General features: G+C 50.6%; 2 protein-coding genes across 12 annotated transcripts in view; one reads left to right on the forward strand and one right to left on the reverse strand.

Moving 5' to 3' along the window:
* The window catches only part of CFAP92 (cilia and flagella associated protein 92 (putative)), a 108,808-nt gene that overhangs the window by 61,885 nt on the left and 24,042 nt on the right, over positions 1 to 22,881 (reverse strand). For 8 of the 9 annotated variants that reach the window (XR_010118489.1, XR_008653450.2, XM_055259062.2 and 5 more), the window contains exons 3-5: positions 9,123 to 9,398; positions 4,815 to 5,005; positions 3,704 to 3,917 (exon numbers count right to left, since the gene is read on the reverse strand). Coding sequence is in view for 7 of the 9 variants with exons in the window: in XM_055259062.2 (XP_055115037.2) it covers positions 3,704 to 3,917; positions 4,815 to 5,005; positions 9,123 to 9,398 (681 nt within the window). In the remaining 2 variants the exon portion in view is untranslated. Of the gene's footprint in view, positions 1 to 3,703; positions 3,918 to 4,814; positions 5,006 to 9,122; positions 9,399 to 10,040; positions 10,540 to 22,881 lie in introns of those variants that run through there. The other variant, XM_055259066.2, reaches the window with a different exon arrangement.
* Positions 17,195 to 22,881, forward strand: part of EFCC1 (EF-hand and coiled-coil domain containing 1) — a 44,402-nt gene continuing 38,715 nt past the window's right edge. For 2 of the 3 annotated variants that reach the window (XM_055259074.2, XM_055259075.2), the window contains exons 1-2: positions 17,195 to 18,334; positions 19,819 to 20,102. In XM_055259074.2, the coding sequence (XP_055115049.2) occupies positions 17,639 to 18,334; positions 19,819 to 20,102 (980 nt within the window). In that variant the 5' untranslated portion in view covers positions 17,195 to 17,638. Of the gene's footprint in view, positions 18,335 to 19,818; positions 20,103 to 22,448; positions 22,516 to 22,881 lie in introns of all 3 variants that reach the window. The other variant, XM_055259076.2, reaches the window with a different exon arrangement.

Below are 22,881 nucleotides of genomic sequence, written 5' to 3' on the forward strand. Positions count from 1 at the left end.
CCAGGCCGGCAGGAGAGAGGAGGGGGAACAAACCTGGGTGCAGAGAAAGCCAGAGGGCAGAAGGGAGAAGACAGCTGGGCAGAGAGCTCCCAAGAACAACAGGCAGGGGACACCCACTGGGCACCGGGTGGGGGTGCCCAGAATTGAGAGCATAGGAGTAATTAAATATGACTGGGGGGCTTTGAAAAGAATGCTGTCTTCACCCAGTCCTGAGAAATTGAGCAGAGGAGCAGATTAAAGGGAAAAGAAATGCTGAGTGTGATGGTTAATACTAAGTGTCAACTTGATTGGATTGAAGGAATGCAAAGTATTGATCCTGCTTGTATCTGTGAGGGTGTTGCCAAAAGAGATTGACATTTGAGTCAGTGGACTGGGAGAGGCAGACCCACCGTCAAGCTGGGTGGGCACCATCTAATCAGCTGCCAGCACGGCTAGAAGAAAGCAGGCAGAAGAACATGGAAGGAGCTGACTTCCTGAGTCTTTCGGCCTTCATCTTTCTCCCATGCTGGAGGCTTCCTGCCCTCAAACATCAGCCTCCAAGTTCTGCAGCTTTTAGACTCTTGGACCTACACCAGTGGTTTGCCAGGGGGCTCTCAGGCCTTCAGCCACAGGCTGAAGGCTGCACTGTCGGCCTCCTTATTTTTGAGGTTTCGGGACTTGGACTGGCTTCCTTGCTCCTCAGCTTGCAGACGGCCTATTGTGGGACTTCACCTTGTGATCATGTGATCCTTAATAAACTCCCTTTCGTATATACATCTATCCTATTAGTCCTTCCCTCTAGAGAACCCTGACTAGTACACGGAGTCAGATTAGGATGTGTCCTTCAAGACCAGCAGGCTGAATGCTAACAAGTTCTGGCACATGACCTACCAGGCATCCAAGAAACATCCTATCCCCTTCATAATATGAGACAGAACTCTTACAGTATTTCTGTACTCCCAAGAAATAAGAGTTTAAGAAATCTTTTTAAGTGAGAAAAGGCAGGACTTAAGACAACATGTACACTAGATTCACAGGAAAAATGTTAACAATGGCTATCTCTGGACAGGAATCACGTGGTTTTAATTTTTTCTCTTTTTTGCTAGGTGATGTCTACATTGTTTTACAAAGTGAATTTGCACTGCTTTTTAAATGGGGAAAACTTACTTAAATAAGAAGCAGTGATGCTAAGCTTGGGACAGGGTTCAGGAAGGAGCGGGTGCTGTCATTGCAACGTTTCACAGTGCTAGGCATAGTGGCTCACGCTTGTGATCCCAGCACCTTAGGAGGCCAAGGCAGGAGGATTGCTTAAGACCAGGAGTTAGAGACCAGCTTGGGTAACATAGTAAGACTCAATCTCTATAAAAGATAAAATTTAAAAAGTAGCCATGTGTGGTGGCACATATCCGTGGTCCCAGCTACTTGGGAGGCTGAGGCAGGAGGAATCACTTGAGCCCAGGAGCTCAAAGCTGCAGTGAGCTATGATCACATCACTGTACTCCAACCTAGGCAACAGAGTGAGACCCTGTCTCAATCAATCAATAAGAATACTCATAGCAGGAGGCTTATGGCCTCTCCCTGGAGGCCCTAGAACACCTTTTCTCCTTCCTTTTCTGACCACCAAATTCCCTTTACCCATCCAAACTTTGCTACTATGGCCCTTCCTCCAGGAATCCTTTCTGATACTCCCACCTCAGCACCCTACTCCAATGAGAGCCCACTGCAGGGCAGATACTAACCAGAAGTCTGGCTCAGCAGATCCGAACAGGCCTGGAATCTGCATGTAAGCATCTGATGCAGGTGGTCCACAGCCCACACTTTGAGGACATGGTCCTTTCCTTTAGTCCAGGTGAGAAAAATTACCTTGAATCCCATTTTCTCACACTGGAAGCCTACAACTTGTAGTGTTTAGGTATACATATCAGTGTTTCTCAGCCAGGGGCGATTTTGACCTCCAGGGAACATCTGGCAATGTCTGAAGAAATCTGATTGTCACAACTGGCAGGCTACTACTGGCAGCTAGTGGGGAGAGGCCAGAAATGCTGCAAAACACCCAACAATCCACAGAACAGCCCCCACAGGGGGGGAATTATCTGGCCCAAAATGTCAATAGTGCCAAGAGTAAGAAACCCTGGACATAAATGAAAGATTGAAAGTGGGAAGTTCCAAGCCTCCAAGGTCAGAAAGGCTCCTTGAGAAGGTGGGCCGGAAAGTCAGAGAAAAGCAAGGCTTTCCAGCCTCACAAAATTGAGGATAATTATACTTGTCTGGAAGGTGCTGACAACGATAATAGTACCATACATTATTGATTCTAATATGTACGTCTGTTTTACTTTTTTTTTTTTTTTTTGAGATAAGGTCTTGCTCCATCACCCAGGCTGGTGTGCAGTCGTACAAACACAGCTTACTGAAGCCTCGATCTCCCCGGCTTAAGCAATCCTCCCACTTCAGCCTTCCAAGAAGCTAGAATTACAGGTGCACATCACCATGCTGGGCTGATGTTTAAACTTTTTGTAGAAACAGGGTCTTGCCACGTTACCCAGGCTGGTCTCAAACTCCTGCCTCAGCCTCCCAAAGTGCTGGGATTACAGGCATGAGCCACTGTACCTGCCTTTTTTAAATTTTTATCATCTCTAAGCATCAGGATGCATCTTACAATTAATGCCATGTCATAGTTTAATTGGTAGCATTTAATTACAGTTCTTAAATTTTCTACAGACAATGCACACCCTCATTGCCTGCACCCAGGTGGACCACTCCCGTCAACCTGCCTCCAGTATTCCAGTGAAGCAGGTACTAGTTATTTTTCCTTTTTTTTTTTTTTTTTTACAGATGAGAAACGTATGTTCAGGAACATGCCCAAGTTACCAGCAAGTACAAGTTGGAGACAGGACTGAATTCCACCATCTGGCTTCAAAGCCTGGATCTTTCCATCCCTCCTGGCTCTCTCCTTCAAGATGAGTTCAAAAGACTTTCTGACATTGGCCGGGCACAGTGGCTCACACCTGTGATCCCAGTACTTCAAGAGGCCAAGGTGGGTGGATCACCTGAGGTCAGGAGTTCGAGACCAGCCTGGTCAACATGGCGAAACCCCGTCTCTACTAAAAACACAAAAATTAGCCAGGCGTGGTGGCGCGTGCCTGTAGTCCAAGCTGCTTGGGAGGCTGAGGCAGAAGAATCACTTGAACCAGGGAGGCAGAGGTTGCAGTGAGCCGAGATCACGCCACTGCACTCCAGCCTGGGTGACAGAGCGAGATTCCATCTTGGAAAAAAAAAAAGACTTTCTGATATTGATATAATATTTACACAAATGAGTCTGGAAGAGTCTACATGAGAATCTTCAGACAATTGGCTTGGGGTGGGGGGATTTTTAAGTTTTCTCTTTTGTTCCTTGGTATCCTCTAAGTTTTTTTTTTTTTTTTTTTTTTTTCAGTGAACATATAATACTAGTCCAGACCGGTGGTGGGTGCCTGCATCAGAGCTGCCCTGGAATGAAAGGGCCCAAAAGGTGGAGTTGCAAGAACACTGCCCACCACACCCTCACTCCCCTAGGTGGCGCTTCCTGTCACCACAGCGCGGCCTGGTGGGATGCCCTGCCACGTCTGCAAAACCCGTGTGAGCACATGCCAATTAGATGAAGGAAACCAGGAGACACCGGCTTTTATGCTGTTACTAGTGAGTAAACCCCAGGCTTCCAGAGCCATTTCAAATAAAATCAGAGCACCTGACTTATGAAAAGCTCCCACGTCATCTGTGAAGCCGGCAGTCTTTAATCGGTAATATCTGACTTTTCTTGACATCTTGTCTTTAGTGTTCCAGAGCCTCAAGGTGATTTTGTGGAAATTTATTTTCTTTAATAATTCCTTTGTCACACTGATATTAAAAGTCTGCTCCCACGACACCCAGGCTTTGTCACCTTCGTGCCACGGCTTCACGGTCTGTGTAAAACAACATTCAGAGATGTCAACTGGGGAAAGATGTGCAAAGGCCGTGGCGAACAGAGCAAGCCCCAGCCCCAGCCTGGCCCTCAGCAGCAGCACTGCCTGACTTCAGTGCCTGGTCACTCTCCAGGCTCTGAGCTCAGGTAAAATGGGGCGTTGTGTGCTGGCCCCTGTCAGACTTTTGAATTCCTCAGGAAGAATAAAATCAAAGTAATTACCTGCAAATAGCATCCTCCTCGATTGCTTCTAAGCAATGACCCAGGGCCAAACCACTGGCAGGAGTGTGTGTGTGCAGGTAGTGTGTACACACACATGCACACACACGTCTGCACACATGCACACACACAGAAAAAAGAAATCTCAAGAACTACAAAAACTTTTGAAACATTCTGGAAATTACTGGGTAAAATATCTAAATAAAAAATAGGCCAGGTGTGGTGGCTCACGCCTGTAATCCCAGCACTTAGGGAGGCCAACGTGGGAGGATGACTTGAGGTCAGGAGTTCGAAGCCAGCCTGGCCAACATAGTGAAATCCCGTCTCTACTAAAAGTACAAAAACTAGCTGGGCAGGGTGGCTCGCGCTTGTAATTCCAGCTACTCAGGTGGCTGAGGCATGAGAATCACTTGAACCGGGAGGCAGAGGTTGTGGTGAGCAAAGATCGCACCACTGTACTCCAGTCTGGGCAACAGAGCAAGACTCCGACTCAAAAAAAAAAAAAAAGTCAGGAATTGGAATGATCAGGTCAGTGCAGATTCCTACTCAGGAGGTGGGGACGGGATTCTCCAATTCTAGCAAGCTGGAGGTGGAGCTGATGTTGCATATCCATGGAGCAGCACACTTTTCGTGATGAGCCTGAGACCATATGCAAGGCCACACGCACTCACACACGCACCTTTACTCCTGACTCCAGGAACACTTTGGCAACCATCGGAAATAGCAATATGTCAACTTTTTTAGGTTCTCCATCGTCCGGCAGGAGGAAATACTCAATGTGGTAAAAACGACGCATCTTTGTAACAGAACTGTCCGTTTTAGGGTGTTTCTTATATTTTTCAATCAAACTTGCATATTTTCCCTTATGACCTTGAAGATACAGATTGAAAAAGTCTTGTTTTAACCTCATGTGGAAAAGCAGACCCGTCTCCCCAGTTACCTGGAGCTTGATGTTGTGAGAGGCTGTGCACTCCACATTGCCTGCCCGACTTGGGGAAGGAGGCACAGGTCCAGTGCTCCTAGCCAGCAGAGTAGCACGACCTGGACTGGGCACCCGAGTGCAAAATTTAAGTGCATGGTTTTCAGAGTGAGTGTCTCAGTTGGAGAGTGAGTGTTGGTTAGCAGGCCTAGGGTTAAAAAGGTGATAGAGTTAAAGTGAAATCACATGGCCAGGCCAGACGTTATTAGGAGAGACGCCCTACTTGCCTTACTCTAGTCCCTCCTGGCCCTAAGAAGCATGTAAAAAAAAAAAAAAAAAAAAAAAAAAAAATCACAGTACAATGTGATTTGTGCAATAATAGCAGCAGGAACAAGGTTGTGAAGAATGAAGGCGGAGGAGCAAACTCTGCATGGGGAGGGTGGGGTGGGCCTCCCAGGGGCACCTTAGCAGAGTCTTAGAGGAGCAAAGCTGGCAGATATTTCAGACAGAGAAAACAGCTACCCAATGCTTCACCCATGACAGGGTGACAGGATGTGGAAGGTATAGATGGGCTTCTGCCAGAGTCCAGAGCCCAATGAGCCCCCTGACCCCACCCCTGCTTGCTTACACTCCAGCTTAAACTCCACACTCTCGGTTGGGGCTTTTCACATCATAAGCTCCATAAACATTTAATCCAAATATCATTCTATAAAAACATGACTATCTTTAAAGCTGTAGTTTTTAAAGTCTAAATTTTTAACCCCAGGAGGCTGCTGCAGCATTAATTTTTCTGCTACCAAAATAGTTAGCATTTGTGCAGAGACTGGAGTCAAGCTTCTCCTGCCAGTCTCTGGTAACATTAGACCTTTTCTGATTCAATCCCAGGTGGGCCAGCAAGTAGACAAACAGAGCCTCTCATTTTCTGTAGACAGAAAGGCAAGTTATTTAGCCCTTTTAAAGGGGAAGTTGACAATATCTATCAAAAACTATAAATGCATGCCTTTAATCCAGCAAATTTACTTCTTGGAATACAGGCAACAGAAGTGCCCACATATATGCACAAAAATGTATGTAAAGAATGTCTATTGCAGAATTGCAACAGAAAAACGTTTGAAACAACTCAAATATCCACCAATAAGGGGTAGGATAAATTAGAGACATATAATGGAATACTGTTAACATACAGGTGTTTAAAATGAAACAACAAAATTAAAACAAGTATCCTTGGCTAGGCGAAGTGGCTCATGCCTGTAATCCTAGCACTTTGGGAGGCCGAGGCGGGAGGATGATCTGAGGTCAGGAGTTCCAGACCAGCCTGGCCAACATGGAGAAACCCTGTCTCTACTAAAAATACAAAAATTAGCTGGGCATGGTGGCACGTGCCTGTAGTTCCAGCTGCTCAGGAGGCTGAGGCAGGAGAATCACTTGAATCCAGGAGGTGGAGGTTGCAGTGAGCCAAGATCGCCCCACTGTACTCTAGCCTGGGTGACAGAGGGAGACTCTGTCTAAAAACAAACAAACAAATAAACAAAAAACAAGTATCCTTGATCATATTCTAAGATAATCTAAATCATGTCAAAAAATTTTAAAGTAAGTTGTAGGATCTCATTTCTCTGAAATAAACAATTTATAGGCAGGGCATGGTGGCTCACGCCTGTAATCCCAGCACTTTGGAAAGCCAAGGCGGGTGGATCACCTAAGGTCAGGAGTTCAAGACCAGCCTGACCAATATGGTGAAACCCCATCTCTACTAGAAATACAAAAATTAGCTGGGCGTGGTGGCATGTGCCTGTGGTCCCAGTTACTTGGGAGGCTGAGACAGGAGAATTGCTTGAACCTGGGAGGCAGAGGTTGCAGTGAGCTGTGATTGTGCCACTGCACTCCAACCTAGGCAACAGAGCAAGACTCCATCTCAAAAATAAATAAACAATTTATATAAAGAAACATTTATGTACTCATCTATAAATACTCAGCTATTGAAGGAAAAAAAAAACAATTAAACTAGAATTTCATGTAGAGCTGAAGGTATGTCATTTAAAGGTACTGGCATGATAAAAAATACTCTTAGGCACACAAGGTCTCATAAAGTTCTGCCCCACAGAGATCCATTTTATAAATGCCTGTAGAGGACAACAACAACAACAAAAACACGCTTAGAAGATGCTGTGAAAGAGATGAGGGCTAAAGGAGATCAAGTGCCAATTTTCTTTTAGTTGGTATTTGCCAGATGTCTTTTTCCAGGCTCTTTTGCTTTATAGCAATAGACCCAAGAGTAAAGGCATCATTTTAGACAGGAATGGTCACCATAAAATGACAAAAAGTTCAATTCACCAAGAAGATGGAGCAGTTCTAAACACACTATACACCCAACCAGACGGCCTCCAAAATATCTTAACCAACCATCTGTAAGATTCTCCCCAGGGCCTGAAAGCTTAAGGAGATGAATAACACCTCCCTTCTCAAGCCTAGTCCCAAGGCGTAAGGCCACTTACGTCAGCAGCGTGCACCAGCCAAATTAGCAGAAGCAGGAGGAGAGCCGGCTGGAAGACACCTACCCCGGCCGGAAGACTTGAAGATGAGAAAGAGGCCATCCGGGTACAACGCAGCAGTTACATCAGACTAGGACACTTCCTGTTTACAGGAGACTATAAAACCTTTGCCCCATCCTCACTTGGGGCTGACGCCATTTTAGGCCTCAGCCAGCCTGAACCAAGGAGCTCATTAAAACAGCATGTTGCTCCACACTGCCTCGTGTTGTCTGTTAGCACGCTCTCGGGGTTCCAACCAATACAAGAAACTTACACCATTGACAGAATACCAGGAGAAGTTGAAATCATAATGGTGGGCTAGTTCAAGTAAGCAGATGAAAACAAAACAAAGCAAGGTCTATCAAGAGGTGAAGTACTACTTGTCTCCGCCCCTCATATTGGGCTGGAACCATGTGACTTGGTTTGGCCAATAAAATGCTAGCAGGTGGGAGACACTCAAAGACTTGAGGAGTGTTTGTGGGGCTAGACTTGCCCTCTTGTGTGTCTCTGTGTTTCTAGAACAAGAAGGGGTGTAGACTAGCCCACTGGTACAGGAGGAAGAGGAGCAACATGAAGCAGCGCCGAGCTGTTTCAGAACCCAGCCTAGACCAGCACCCAGCACCTCCAGGAGAAACTCGGGTTCCTGTGTGCAGCCACTGAGTTTGGGGGCTTGTTTGGGTTTGTTGCACCGCATTTTTGTGGCAATAGCAAATTGATACACCTTTACATTCAGAGATGTTGATTCAACAGATCGGAGAAAATGTAATTTTTGGCCGGGTGCGGTGGCTCACGCCTTTAATCCCAGCACTTTGGGAGGCCGAGGCAGGAGGATGACCAGAGGTCAGGAGTTCGAGACCATTCTGGCCAACATGGTGAAACCCCGTCTCTACTAAAAATGCAAAAATTAGCTGGGTGTGGTGGCGTACACCTGTAATCCCAGCTGCTTGGGAGGCTGAGGCACAAGAATTGCTTGAACCCGGAAGGCTGAGGTTGCAGTGAGCTGAGATCACACCACTGCACTCCAGCCTGGCGACAGAGCAAGACTCCATCTCAATAAAAAAAAAAAAAAAAAAAAATTTTTTTTTTTTTTTTTTTTGACAGAGTTTCGCTCTTGTTGCCCAGGCTGGAGTGCAACGGCACGATCTCGGCTCACCACAACCTCTGCCTCCCGGGTTCAAGAGACTCTCCTGCCTCAGACTCCCGGAAAATGTATTTTAAACAAGGTATTAGGTGATGCACAAGCGCCTATGAGAATCAATGCCTTCATCTCTCCATGGTTTTTTTTTCCCGCTGTAAAAAGCAGACAGAACATCACCTGCTTTAGGGTTGTTGAGAGGATTAAGTATGTGAAGCTGATGCAGCCACAGTTGGGCCTCTCCTAAAATTGCTGTTTGTTTTCAACCTGTGCTCCTGGCTGGCACTGGCCAGCCCGCTTTGGGGTGAGGCAGGTGGAGAGAGGATGTGGGGCACATGCGCCCTAAACTCCTGCAGAAAGTCATGCACCTCCTTTTTTCAGAGGGTATTCTGCTCTAGCACTTACCCGTATTCACAGGGAAGGCCAGTGAGATGGTGAATTTGCAGGGGACCACGTGGGGCACGTCAGAGCTGAAAGTGCTGGCAGGCTCAGATGAGGACTCGATACTGCTGCAGGGGCGGTCAGAGTCAGACTCCTGGGCCCTGGCCTTGACCTTCAGGTGTTCCTCCACGTCACACTCCCTCGTGGACTGGTAAAAGCTGGTGATGGAGGAGATGGGCTCTATGCTTGCGGGGTCCTCTTCCCACTCCCAGGCATGTAGCGACATGGCCGCCGGCGCTCCTGGCAGGGAGAAAGTGAAGGCTGTCCCCGCCTGTATTCCAGGGCTGCTCCAGGAGGTGAGCCCGGCCTCCTGCAGGAGCACCCACCCTTCTCTTTCCTGCTTCCCCCGCCTGCTCCTGGATGAACGCCGGGGCTCCTTCACTGCCTGCCACACAGTCGGTACTCAATCGACTTAGGGAATTAATGAATGAAGGAACAACAGATAAGGGTGTCTGGCAGTAAGCACGACGACGAGCAACCCCGTTTCCTTCGCCTAACCAGGAGTCAGTCGCCGGGCTTCTGGAATGCCTACCCCAGGTGAGCAACTCCCGGGAGCCACCAGGCGGCAGAGGGGGCGTCTGCTCAGGCAGGCCTGCTGCGCCTAAGCACAAGATGCGTTTGCTATTTGAGGAGAGGCAAACCAGGCCGGGGGCAGCACGTGCAGGAGCCTGGCGAGGTCCGGGAGGGCAAGCCCTGCCCCCAAGACAGAACATCAATGTGCACTGGGTGCTGGGCTCGGGGCATCAGCTCAGGCCCATGAAGGCGGAACGCCGGGCAAACGCCGAGGAGGGAACACGCGTCGAGGCGAGGCGGGAAGAGTCCCGGGCTGCGGCGGCCAAGGGGGGGCAGGGGTCGGGGTTCCCCTCCAGGTGCTGGCGGTACCTGCGAGCGGAAGCGCTGGGCGGCAGCAGGGACTTGGACCGTGACGGCAACTCCCGCACCGGATCCACAGCCACGCGAGCGAAGAGACTCCAAGACTGAGAGAAGCGTCCGCGGGTGCAGGGACGGCCGCAGGCCCAGCAGCTCAGCTCCGTTGGCGGTTGCTAGGAAATGCGAGGGCGTGCGGCGTGCGGCCTGCGGGCGGGGCTCCGCGGGGCGGGGCTTTCCCCCTCAGCCACTGAGCGCAGTCTGTCAAATGGCTGCATCCAGGTTCAGAAACCAGCTGCCTTCATTCATTCACTCATTCATTCACTCATTAAGGAGTTTCTTCTCTGAACGTCAGCACCTGCTATAAGCCTGGCCCTTGCCCGTACGATGGGGGAGAGGGGTAGATGACTCCTCCCTCCCCCTCCATCAGCTCCCACTTCCCATTCTTTAATAAAAGCAAAGGAAGCTGTGGGCGCTGCAAACTCCAGACCTCCCCACGATCCCTCTCATTAGATTCTCTGCTTCTGTCGCTGATGTCCTTTAAAATAGCATGAGAATTCTGGTTAGTGATCATGAGCGCCAACTCAGAGATGAGAAAACAAAGCTTAGAGAGGTGAGGCGATTCGCCTGAGGTCACACAGCAAGGAGGGCGCAGCACTGTGTTGAAATCCGGACTGCCTGACTCCAAAGCCTCCGCTCGTCTGCTAAACCACCCAAGCTGAGAACCCTGGCTGCGGCTCGTAATGTAGAAGACCTCAGCACAGCAAGCGGCTGGGGCAGAGGGCTAGGGTAAGCTTCATGGAGGAAGTGAGCAAAGCCAAATCTAGGGGGTGACTAGGCAGAGGCGGTGAAAGAGAAAGCATCCCAGGTAGAGGAACAGCATATGCAAAGCCCCATAGAGATGAAAGGGCATGGCAAGTTTCAGGAATGGATGGCGAGGCTGTAGCAGTGTGCGGGGCCCATGGTACATAGCCCCACAGGGCAGGTTAGGGCACAGGACTTTGGGCAATGGGGAGCCAAGGCAGGTCTTCTGTTGAGGGAGGGTACCCCGCTCCAGCAGTCAGTTTGTTCAAGAGAATGGGAGCTGAGGGTACACACATGCTTGGCTATTAAGAAAACTAGCTGAGTTGAGCTATGACCTACTTGGTGTCAAAGAGCAAAACTGTGACAGAGCTGGGGCTGAGACCCAAGTCCTGAGCCTCCCAGCGCATGCCTCCCCAGACCGCTCTCAGGGCATGGGACAGCTCCTTTAACACTGGGCGCTCCAATACTCCTCAGGTTCAATCAGTCTGAAAAACAGCCTCAAGTACAGCTGTGAGGGAAGACACCAAATGGCAGTGGGCCCTGTGAGGAGGGGGTTCAAACTGTCAGCAGGAGGACCGCAACCACCTTGCCCACACCCCACCTGCAGCAGCCTGGAGACTGCTGTCTGTATGCCAGGAAGTAAGTGCTCAGGAGACACACGAAGGGCTGGAAGAATACAAAGCTACTCAGATACACCAGCCCCCAAAAGGGCCCTTTAACAAGGGCAGTTCAACACCACCACCACTCTTGGACAGACATCAGGCCTCCTGCTCCCCAGGTCCTACCCACTGGCCTGAGGCTGGTTTCCCTCCAAAGGTTCCTTGATCACATCACCACCTAGGATAGAGGCCAATGTCTCCCCAAGCTCAGTAGTGAGAGGCCAGAGGTCTTGGACCAAGGGCCAATGTGCCATGCTGGATGTGCATTGGAAACACCTACATGTCAAAAATACAATTCTGAGGCTTCATTAAAGACCTGTAGAAGTGACTCTCCGGGGGTGGGGCTTAGGAACCAGTGGCAGATTGTATTTTCCAAAGACAGCCACCTCAAAAGATTCCCTCCCACATAATCTTCTGGCAGGCATCATGAGGTTCACATTCCTCCCACCCAGCTGGGGGGTCTAGTCCCCTTCTCTGGAAACTGGGCAGACCTCTGTGACTGGCTCAGTCAAAAGAGTGCAGAGGAAATTACACTATGTGATTTCTGAGGCCAGGTCATACAAATTCCATCTACCTCTGCCCTGTTCTTTTGAGGTATAGTATTCATGCTAGGAATACAGCTACCAGGTTGTGAGGAAGCCCAAGCAGCCATGTGAAATGGCCACATGAAGCTGTTGTGACTGACGGTTCCCAGCCAATTGCCAGCCTCAACCCCCAGACATATGAGAGTGCAAGACTTCAAATGATCCCAGCCCTCAGTCTTTGAGCCACCCTGGCTGACACTGAGGAACAGAAACAAGCTGTCTCCATCATGAGAAATTGCAGATTCATAAGCAAGTTGTTGCTCTCTTAAACCACTAAGTTTTGGGGTGATTTGTTGTACAATAAATAATAGGAACGGGAGCCATATTTTTAAATTACCACCAAGATTGTATCGCACAACCAGAATATGGAACCACTGCCCTGAGAGAGATGGTGTCTGGGTCAAGACCTAGGGCATCACAGGATGAAGTGAGGGCAAAGGTGTGCCACCCACTACTCAGGTATGAGAGTGATGGGTCTACAACCCTACCTCAGTGAAGATGGCTTCAGAGCTGGCAGATCAGAAGCAAAGGAAGGGGGTTTCTGTTTCAGTTATCTGTTACTGAGTAAAAACCATCCCCAAACTTAATGGCATCAAACAAACACTTGTTATTTCTCACCACTCCATGCATCAGCTGGGTAGTTCTCTGCTGGCCTCGCCTGGGCTCACTCCCTACACTGTGCTCAGCTGGAGGACCGACATGGCTGGAAGCTGCCAGAAGTCCTCATTTGCATGTCTGGCAGTTGCTGCTGGCTCTCCATGGGCCCCTTGGTTCCCCTCCATGGGTTCCCCCGCCCCTAGTGGTACACCAGCTTCCTTCTATGTGGTGCCTCATCTCCCCATAGCCTGGCCTGGCTTCCTCAGATGGCATTCTCAGAGCAGGGATCCCAGAGGGCAAAGAAGAAGCTGCAAAGCCTCTTGGGACCTAGGTGTGGAAGCAGCACCATGTCATTCTGCTACATGCCATTAACCAAAGCAAGTCATGAGGCTGGCCCCACTTCAAGGGGATGAAGACATGGACTGTACCTCTGGTAAGCAGAGGGACAAGCATCCAGGGGTGGAAGGTGTTCAAGGTCACTGAAAAATCCATCCCTGCTTCCTTACTCTGCTGGGTGGGGAGTTCCCAAGCTCCCACAGGTTATGTAGAGGCCTTCCTGAAGCTATCCCAAGACTCTGGCAGCTGGAAGCATATTGGGAATCAGCTACATCCACCTTCTTCTTGCCCCTTCCGCATTTTTAACAGCTTTACTGAAGTATTTTTTATTTAATAAAATCCATCCATTTCAAGCATAGAATTCAGTGATTTTCAGTAACTTTACTGAGTGGTGCAGTCATCATCATAAATTCATTTTAGAACATTTTCATCCCCCTAATAAGACTTCATGCACATTTATAATTAATCTCTGTTCCAACTCCCAGTCCTAGGCAACCATATCTACCTTCTGTTTCTAAAAATTTGCCTTTTCTAGACATTTCCTATAAATTGAGTCAGACACTATGTGTTCTGGCTTTGTGACTGGTTTCTTTCACCTACCGTTACGTTTCTGAGGTTTATTTATGCTGAGGCATGTGTCAGTATTTCATTCCTTTTCGTGACTGAATAATATTCTATTGTACAGACAGACCACAGTTTGCCTATCCATTCATCAGTTAATGGGCATTTGGCTTGGGCATTTAGACATTTATGAACAATGTTGCTATGAACATTCCCACGCAAGTCTTTGTGTGGATGTGTTTTCATCTCTCTTGGGTCGATATCTAGGAGTAGAAGAGTTGGGTCATATGGTTGTTTTGTGATTAACTTCTTGAGAAACTGCCAAACTATCTTCCACAGGGGCTGCATCATTTTATGTTCCCATCAACAACATGAAGTTTCCTGTTTCTCCAAATTCTTGACAAGATTTATTGCCTGTTTTATTCACTACAGCTATTCTCGTGAGTATAATATAGTATTTCATCATAGTTTTCATGTGCATTTCCCTAACAATTAAGAATACTGAGATTGTTTCATGTACATGTTGGCCATTTATACAACTTTTTGGTGAAATGTATCTTCTCTGTATCTTCACCCACTTTTTGATTGGATTGTTTGTCTTCTTGTTACTGAGTTGTAAGAGTTCACTGTAAATTCTGAATATAAGTCCTTTACTAGGCATATGTTTTACAAATATTTTCTCCTAGTCTCTTGCTCGTCTTATTTTCTTAATAGTATCTTTTGAAGTGCAAATGTTTTGAACTTTGATGAAGGTCCAATTCATCATTTTTTTGTTTTTTGGATCATGCATTTGGTGTTGTATCTAAGAAATCTTTGCCTAACAACAGGCCTATTTTTAATAGAAGTAAAGCTTGGTGTCTGAACACTAAGCAAATCCACTAACCAAGACCCCTAAAAACCCAAAACCTTTATGACACTGAAAATAATGGCCCAAGGACATTCCCAGACAGTTCTGGGCTCTGGATAGAATAACACAAATTTCCAAAAAACAGTCTGACAATATCACAAGCTTATAAAATATGTATACTCCTTGGCCCAGTAACAAATCGCTCAAGATACAGCGCAAACTGTTCACAGTAAGGTTTTTGCGGAGAAAAGCTGAAAACCATCTCAGTGGGCATCTGTGGGGGATGACAAAGGACCTTATAGTTCATCCCGAGAGAGCACAGAGCAGCCTCTGGAGCAGTGTCTGCAAAGAAACCACAGCCAAGCTGTTTACAAAGCTCAGTTCCTGTGCAAAGAAAGATCCCAATGGCGCCCTTTCCACTGTGCTTTTCATGTCAAGTTGAATGAGCTACAATTTGCACACTGTAAAATTCAGATGTACACAGTCATGCAACCACTACACCACGAAGACAGAGTATTTCAATCACTCCAAAAAGTTCTTTCATGCTCAAATACATAGAAAAGTCTGGAAATAAATACATCAGAAATACACAGTGGTCCTCTCTTGGTGGCAGAATGGTGGATGATTTTTGCTTTTTAGCATTTTCCCGGACCTTTAAAAGACATTTTAAACAATATACTATTTGAAATGGCTCAAACAATACTGAACTGACTTCAGAAAATCATTTCTTTGCCACAGTCCTGACTCTCTCCCACACAGACACATGCCCATCCCCCCAGCTCATACAAAAGAACGCAAGGAGACCTCTGAGTTTGCTCACTTTGAACCTTAAACAAAAACCTTGTGGATGCAACCAGAATTATTTCAGAGGTGCCTGGTAACACCGCGGGGCGGGCAGACAGGCCTGACAGCAAACCATTATCAACCCTTACTTCCCTGAGCTGTAGGGGAGCGGAGGCCGGCAACGGCTCCCAGCAAGACGTTTAAAAGCTTTCTTTTCAATATTGACTGGCCCAGGAAAGCTACTGTTCAAAGGATTCCTTCACCAGCTGCAGGGATGGGGGGGTGGGGAGGGTGTTGCACTCTTGCCTGGGCTGCCAGCTCTCAGTGCTGACATGAAATAAAATCAGGTTCTTTTTTTTTTTTTTTTTTTTTTTTTTTTGAGACAGAGTCTTGCTCTGTCGCCCAGGCTGGAGTGCAGTGGCAAGATCTCAGCTTACTGCAACCTCTGTCTCCCGGGTTCAAGCGATTCATCTGCCTCAGCCTCCCGAGTAAGTGGGATTACAGGCGCCTGCCATCATGCCCAGCTAACTTTTTGTATTTTTAGTAGAGACGGGGTTTCACTATGTTGTCCAGGCTGTTCTTGACCTCTTGACCTCAGGCAATCCACCCGCTTTGGCCTCCCAAAGTGCTGGGATTACAGGACTGAGCCACCACACCCGGCCAAGAAAAAGAAACACATGAGAACATCTTATCAAAAGGGAAATACTGCAGTGTCTCCCATCTGCAGAAAGAACCACTGAATCCACTTATGAATCCCTCCATCTTCTGTGCACTCACATACACATGTCCCAGTAGAAAATACTTATTATTGTTTTGGGTGTTTTTGTTCTTGTTACGTAAGCGTCAGTGTTGTGCATAATCAGCTTGTGCCTTGCTGTGTCCGCTCATCCTCGTTTGCTGAGTCCTAGCTGATTTGATGGACATCGGGTTGTCTCCAGTTTCTCACTGTAATAAACAATGATGCAGAGAACATCCTGGGCACAGTGGCTTTCTAAGGTAGAAGCCAAGAAGTGGACGTGATGTAAAAACTTTGTCAAATTGCCATTATTTTATAATTAAAAACAAACCTAAAAGAGTATGTCCAAAATGCTTGGGGAGAAGCCCCTAACTCCTTCCCAGCAGATATGTACTCTGGGCAAAGCCTTCAAGAACAAGTACGAATTTGCCAAATGGACAAAGTGCTGATTCGGGGATACTGTGGCAGAGGAGACAGAATGCTACCGCTTTTCAAACGGCAAGATTTTACATTTAAACCCACAGAGTTATCCACAAGGCAAGATTCTGTCTCTGTTATAGCTAGGAACAGCTGAAGAGTCTGCCTCTTGCCCTAACGTGGCTGGATACCGTGGCTGGATAACCGTTCCCGGTGCAGGTAACAGGTGGACAATATCACAGTATCACTGCACCCCTCTCGTGAAAAAGAAAGGGAACACAGTCTAGCACTCACCAGAAAAGCAGGTTTTTCTTCCTCTTCCAGAAATGTGTTCTAAAACACCAGAAAAAACATCAGCCAATCATCGACCTGTTAACCTAACCCCAGCTCAGAGATGGAACTCGGATCCTATTGCCAAGTCAGCACCCGCAGGCACAAAGGTGGCAGGGCCGGGAGACACCACTTTCCCGAGAGGCCTATCCCCACCCCCAACAGGGATCGGGAGAGAGCAGTTAGCACAGAGCTCGTCTCAGATAGGCTTCTCACCAGCGGGGTGCCCCTAACCTAGACCCCTTGCCTCTCCAAGCCTGTTTTCTTCTCTTTCCCAGTTACTACTTGGGGCTCTTTGCACAGTCTATGGTGGCACAAGAAGTGGGTTCGGAAATCCAGTAGCTGAATTTAAGCGGAGGGGAGGCTTTTCCGCACCTACGGCTACAGGGCGGCGAGAGCAGGCTTGCCAGGCAACCCTCGAAAGGCCTTCCGGGGAAAGGAGGAAGAGTGACGCTTGGGTGTGGGGGCACATCCCCAGCAACCGGACGAGGCCGCCACCCCCAAGGCCCTCCTGGGCTTCGGATCCCGCGCCAACCCCTCGCCCAGGTCTCGGGGCGAACTCTCCGCGCCAGGCGGGCGGGGCGGAGGGAGGAGGGAGTTGAGAGTGGACGGCCGGGAGTGGGAGGAAAAGCGCAGACTCCAGGAACGCCCCGGGAGTGAGAAGAGGAGAGCGCGGGTGTCACGCGGAGAAGCCAGACCCGGACGCCGACCGGGCACTGGTGGCGCTGCGGGGGTACCGGGGGTTCCTGGACCCCCTACCCCAGACCCCTCCAAAGCAACTGGGGTAAACCAGACGCACTGTGAGGCCAGCGCAGCTGCTGGACACGGTCCCCGGCGCCGCTCCAACCAGACCGCGACCACTAAGCCCCTCCTTTCGAGAAACTCTGGGGCCGCCCCTGGAAGTGGCGGGGCGAAGGGACCGGAGGAGGGACCAGAGGAGCAAGGCGCGCGGCGCAGCGATGGAGCCGGGCAGCGCGGGCGCGGAGGCCGGCATGGAGGGCGCGGGAGGTGACCCGTACCGGCGACCTGCGCGGCGCACGCAGTGGCTGCTGAGCGCCCTGGCGCACCACTATGGGCTGGACCGCGGCGTGGAGAACGAGATCGTGGTGCTGGCCACCGGCCTGGACCAGTACCTGCAGGAGGTCTTCCACCACCTGGACTGCCGCGGCGCCGGCCGCCTGCCGCGCGCCGACTTCCGCGCGCTCTGCGCTGTGCTGGGGCTGCGCGCGGAGGGGGCCACCGCGGCCAGGGAGGCAGCAGGAGACGCGAACTCCAGAGATGTGACCGCCGGGGATGAGGCCGCTGAGTTGGCCACGGACGGGGACTCAGATACCGACGAAGAGGCGCGCCTGGCACTGCGCGCCGAGCCGCCGGAGCTCACCTTTCGCCAGTTTCACGCGCGCCTCTGCGGCTACTTCGGCACCCGTGCGGGGCCCCGGCTGCCCCGCGGCGCTCTCAGCGAGCACATCGAGACGCAGATCCGCCTGCGCCGTCCGCGCCGCCGCCGCCGCCCGCCCTGCGCGCCTGGCCCCGACAGCGGTCCCGACTGCGAGCGCGTTGCGCGTCTGGAGGAGGAGAACAGCAGCTTGCGCGAGTTGGTGGAGGACCTGCGCGCCGCGCTGCAGAGCAGTGATGCGCGCTGCCTAGCACTGCAGGTGCGCGCCGGCCACAGAGGGAGGGTGGTAACGCCCGGGAGAGGGCTCGAACTAAAAGCTGGCTGCGGAGCCCGACGGGACAGAGGCAGAGGAAGGGGAGACAGAGGGCAGCCTTCCACCATCCCACCCCGCCTCATACCACTTGCATCCTGTCCCTGTTCCTCCCCATTCCACTCCAGTCCCCAGCCCTATTCTTACCATTTATTCCACTCCTGAAAACCCCAGTCACACTCAGACAACCATACCCCACTTTTCTGCTCCACCCCCACATCATCCCGTCTTGCCCCTTCTAACCCAGGAATTGCACCTGTCTGGGTAGTCTCACACATATTCTCTTTCAACAAGCATTTTTCTTTCTCCTTCCTGCCAGGCTTCTGGGAGGTTTAGGAGACAGAAGTGTGAAGAAGGCCCTGTCCTCACCTTTAGGGATCTCCCTGCCTCCTGGGGTAGACTGACAGCTCCTTCTGTCAATCAGCAAAGACTTATGGGGCTCCCTGTGGGAGAAACAGAGACAAGTGAGAAATAGACAGTGTGGCTCACACTGTGGATCAGGCACTCACGGGCCACCAAGTGCCTGCGGGAACCAGACCCGCTCTGGGCTATTGAGAAGAAATCATGGGGTGAGATAGGGACCCAGCCTTAGCATCTGGGAGCCGTCGACAAACACTTAAGCACTGTGCCAGCCGTGCACCAAGGGCAGTGCTGGGCCGCAGGGCTCAGAGGAGGAAAGGAACAGCCCCTACCCCAGGCAACAATAGGCCAGGAAGAAACAGACATTATATGACCCCGTCTTAGCTCAGAACACTGCAGAGTGCAGGGAAGTGGCAAGGTGTGTTTTTCAGTGTCGGTGTGCATGGAAGCCAGGGTGGAGGCGGGAAAGTACTCCCCTGATGTGGAATCCCAAGTAACGTACGGGGAGCCATGGGATGCGCCTGAAAGGTCTTCCGGCATCTCATGCTCGGGTATTTATTGAGCACCTACTATGTGCCAGATTTGTTTTAGGCTCTGGGAACACACCAGTAAAGACAGACAGAAACCGCCCTCAAAGGGCCTCTAGTGAGCAGGCACGGGGAGCGCTGGAAATGCCACTGGGGGGAGTCTAGGAGATGAGGAACCGCCACGCGGCAGGCTGAACGCCGCCAACACAGGAGTAGGCCGGGAAGAGTCGCGAGGTTGGTACCACAGAGGGAACAGAATACAGGCGTCGTGTCTCAGTTTCCTTCATCAGTGAAAAAACGTTGGAGGGTGGGGAGGGGAGGCGAGGAGGAATCATTATAGCTCGGGCCTCCCTAGGAATGTGTCGAGGGTTAAAGGAGCTCCGACGCACCGGACCTAAGGGCCTGGCACCCGGAAGCAGACGGCGCAAGAATCGTGCTCACGCGCTTCTGGGTGCGGAGGAATGGGGACCGCCGTCGTGGCGGGCGTTCGTCTGGTTCATCTGGCTGGGGCACTTACCCCCTGCCCCTGCCGCCCTGTCCCCGCAGGTCGGGCTCTGGAAGAGCCAGGCGAGCACCCACGAGACGGGGCACGGCGGGCGGGAGGCTGCGGTGCGGGAGCTGCGGCAGGCGCAGGGTGCCCTGGCTGCGGCGGAGGCCCGCGCTGGGCGGCTGCGCCGTGGGCAGGCCGAGGTGCGGCGGCGCGCGGAGGAGGCCCGGCAGGTGGTGCTGCGCAGCCTGCACCGCGTGCGAGAACTGGAGGCGCTGGCGCGACAGGTGCCCGGCTTGCAGCGCTGGGTGCGGCGGCTGGAGGCGGAGCTGCAACGCTACAGGTGAGCTGGGGCGCGTGCCCTGGGCCCAAGTGCCCCAATTCGGCTCCCATTTTCCCAGACTTCGGGTGTGCAATCCCCCTTCCACGCGCTCTCGTGTTTTGCAGTTTCTCCATGCGTTTATTCGTGTATTCTTTCATTCCTTTGTCAGTTCTCCATTTCTTAAGTTACAAGTCTACTCCATTGTTTGCCCTGCAACCATCTGCCCACCCATCCATTTATCCATCCATCCATCCATCCACTCACCCACCCCACCCACCCATCCATCCATCCATCCATCCATTTGTTCATCCACTCACCTGCCCCACCCACCCATCCATCCACTCACCCATCCATCCACTCACCCATTCATCCATCCACCTATGCACTCACCTACCCACCCATCCATCCATCCATCCATCCATCCACTCACCCACCCACCCATCCACTCACCCACCTACCCACCCGCCCACCCATCCATCATCCATCCATCCCCCCACCCACCCAGCCAGCCAGCCGTCTATCCATCTTCCTGTTCACCCACAAACACCCTCTATTTGTTTATCATAAATTGCGGTTGAATGTGCTCATTCTTATTTGTTCCTGGATTCGATCATAATGATAATAGCTTACAGTTACTAAGCACTTGCTGTTTGCCAGGCCTTGAGCTAAGTACTTTATGTGGCTTAACTCATTTAAGCTTCACAGCTGCCCTGTGAGGTGGGTACTGCTATGTTTCCACTCTGTAGATGAGGAAACAGGTGTGTAATGACTGCCTGTGCTAGCTCCACCAGGGCAGGAAGCTGGACTTGGGACCCAGGTTCAAATCTTGGCAGGGCTTCTGGCAGATGTATGAGTGTGGGCAAGTCACCACCCCTCACAGACCCTGCTTCCTCTTGGGTAGAATACAGATTGGGGTCCCTGCCTGCGGGAGTGGCTGTGAAGAGGACATGAGGTCCTGCCTGGCACATGGTAGATGCTTGGTAGACAGAGCCTCTCTCTCTTTCAAATCACAAGGCACCCCTGCTTGCTGGCCGGCCTGACTACACATTTGCTGAGCACTTTCTGTGTGCCAGGGGCCATCCCAGCCACCAGGGATTCGACCATGTGACTAGGACAGACTGAATTCCCTGCCCTGAGCAGCCACCTGTGAGCAGGTGAGACCTTCACAGGAACAGATGCGTGGCAGCAGGCAGGATGTGGGGGACACTCATCAGCCTGCCCCCAAAGAAGTGACACTTGAGGATAGGATGTTACCGGGCCAGATGGAGAGAGGAGAAGAGAGAACATTCTAGAAAATTGGAATAGTACAGGCAAAGCCCTAGGGCAGAAGGGACCATTCAAAAACTAAAAGGAGGCCAGAGTGGCTGGAGGGGTAGAGCTGAAGGGAGGCCCATTTAGGGCCTAGAAGGTGGCAGGAAGGATTTCAGTTTTTCTCTTAAGAGAAAGAACATGAAACTATGGAAAAGTTTTAAGTAAGGAAGTGACAGAAGCAGATTTCAATAAAAAGTCACCCTGGCCACAGTGTGACAAAGAGATGGGCAGAAGGGGAGAGCAGGAGACAGTGCAGAGCCCAGTGAGGGGCTCCTGCCATCCCTGATCCTGAGAGGAAGGTGGTCTGACCCAGGCTGGGGGTGGAGCAGCCAGAAGGGGTGGCCTTGAACCTACTGGACGTCTGAGGAGCTCACAGCTGGAAGATGGTAGGGCATGGGGCTAGAGGGAGGCCTCCAAAGAGGCAGACTCTGGGCCAGCCTCCTGCAGCACACAGTGTTTGGAGATCTACTTCCTGTTTGCATAGCTGATGGCTAAAGAGCAGGGCTGGTTGGCTTGAGGCCCACATCCAGTCTTGGAACTTTATCCAAGAGGAGAAATAAAGGGGCTCTTCTTTGTTTATTTCTAAAATCACAACTAGTCCTCTATAGCAGGATGCTACAAGTGACTACAAACATTGGCATAGCCCTTTACAATAGAAAAAGTGGATTCATAGCCAATGCACCATTTAGTCCCCATAAGATTGTACAAGGTAGACGTTTTATCCCCAGCTTACAGATTGTGAGAAATGAGGCACTGAGAAGTTAAATAACATACCCAAGGCCACACAGCCAGAAAGTAGGAAAGTCAAATCGGCCTGGCCCCACTGCCTGTGTGCTTTAATTCACGGTTACATGATGGCTGCTGTGCCTCCAGACCTTGCATATGCTGATCGGGCATAAGAAGAAACCTGCAAGGCTAGTCCTCTTAGTCAGTCCCAAACAAAACTGGGATTCTGTTTTTTGTTCATTTGTTTGTTTTTTTGAGACAGTCTTGCTCTGTCACCCAGGCTGGAGTGCAATGGTGTGATCTTGGCTCACTGCAATCTCTGCCTCCCAGGGTCAAAAGATTCTCTTGCCTCAGCCTCCCCATAGCTGGGATTAAAGACGCATGCCACCACGCCTGGGTAATTTTTGTATTTTTAGTAGAGACAGGGTTTCACCATGTTGGCCAGTCTGGTCTCAAACTCCTGACCTCAGGTGATCTGCCTGCCTCGGCCTCCCAAAGTGCTGGGATTACAGGTGTGAGCCACTGTGCCCGGCCAAAAGTGGGGTTCTGTTAGTAAGAAAGAAGGAGGAGCAGCTATTGCAGAGGCTTTGAAGGAAGCACCTAGTGATGAGGAAACTGAGGACCAGAGAATGAGTGACACTATGTGAAGGTCACACGGTGATTAGGCAGATGGCTGTGTCACTAATTTCTCTGCCCCTCTAGAAACATGCCTTCAACCCTACCTTGCCCGGGAGGCTGACCTCCTCTGCCCATTTTCTGTGGT

Source organism: Symphalangus syndactylus, chromosome 21 (genome assembly GCF_028878055.3).
Source record: "Symphalangus syndactylus isolate Jambi chromosome 21, NHGRI_mSymSyn1-v2.1_pri, whole genome shotgun sequence".
Taxonomy (NCBI): Eukaryota; Metazoa; Chordata; class Mammalia; order Primates; family Hylobatidae; genus Symphalangus; species Symphalangus syndactylus.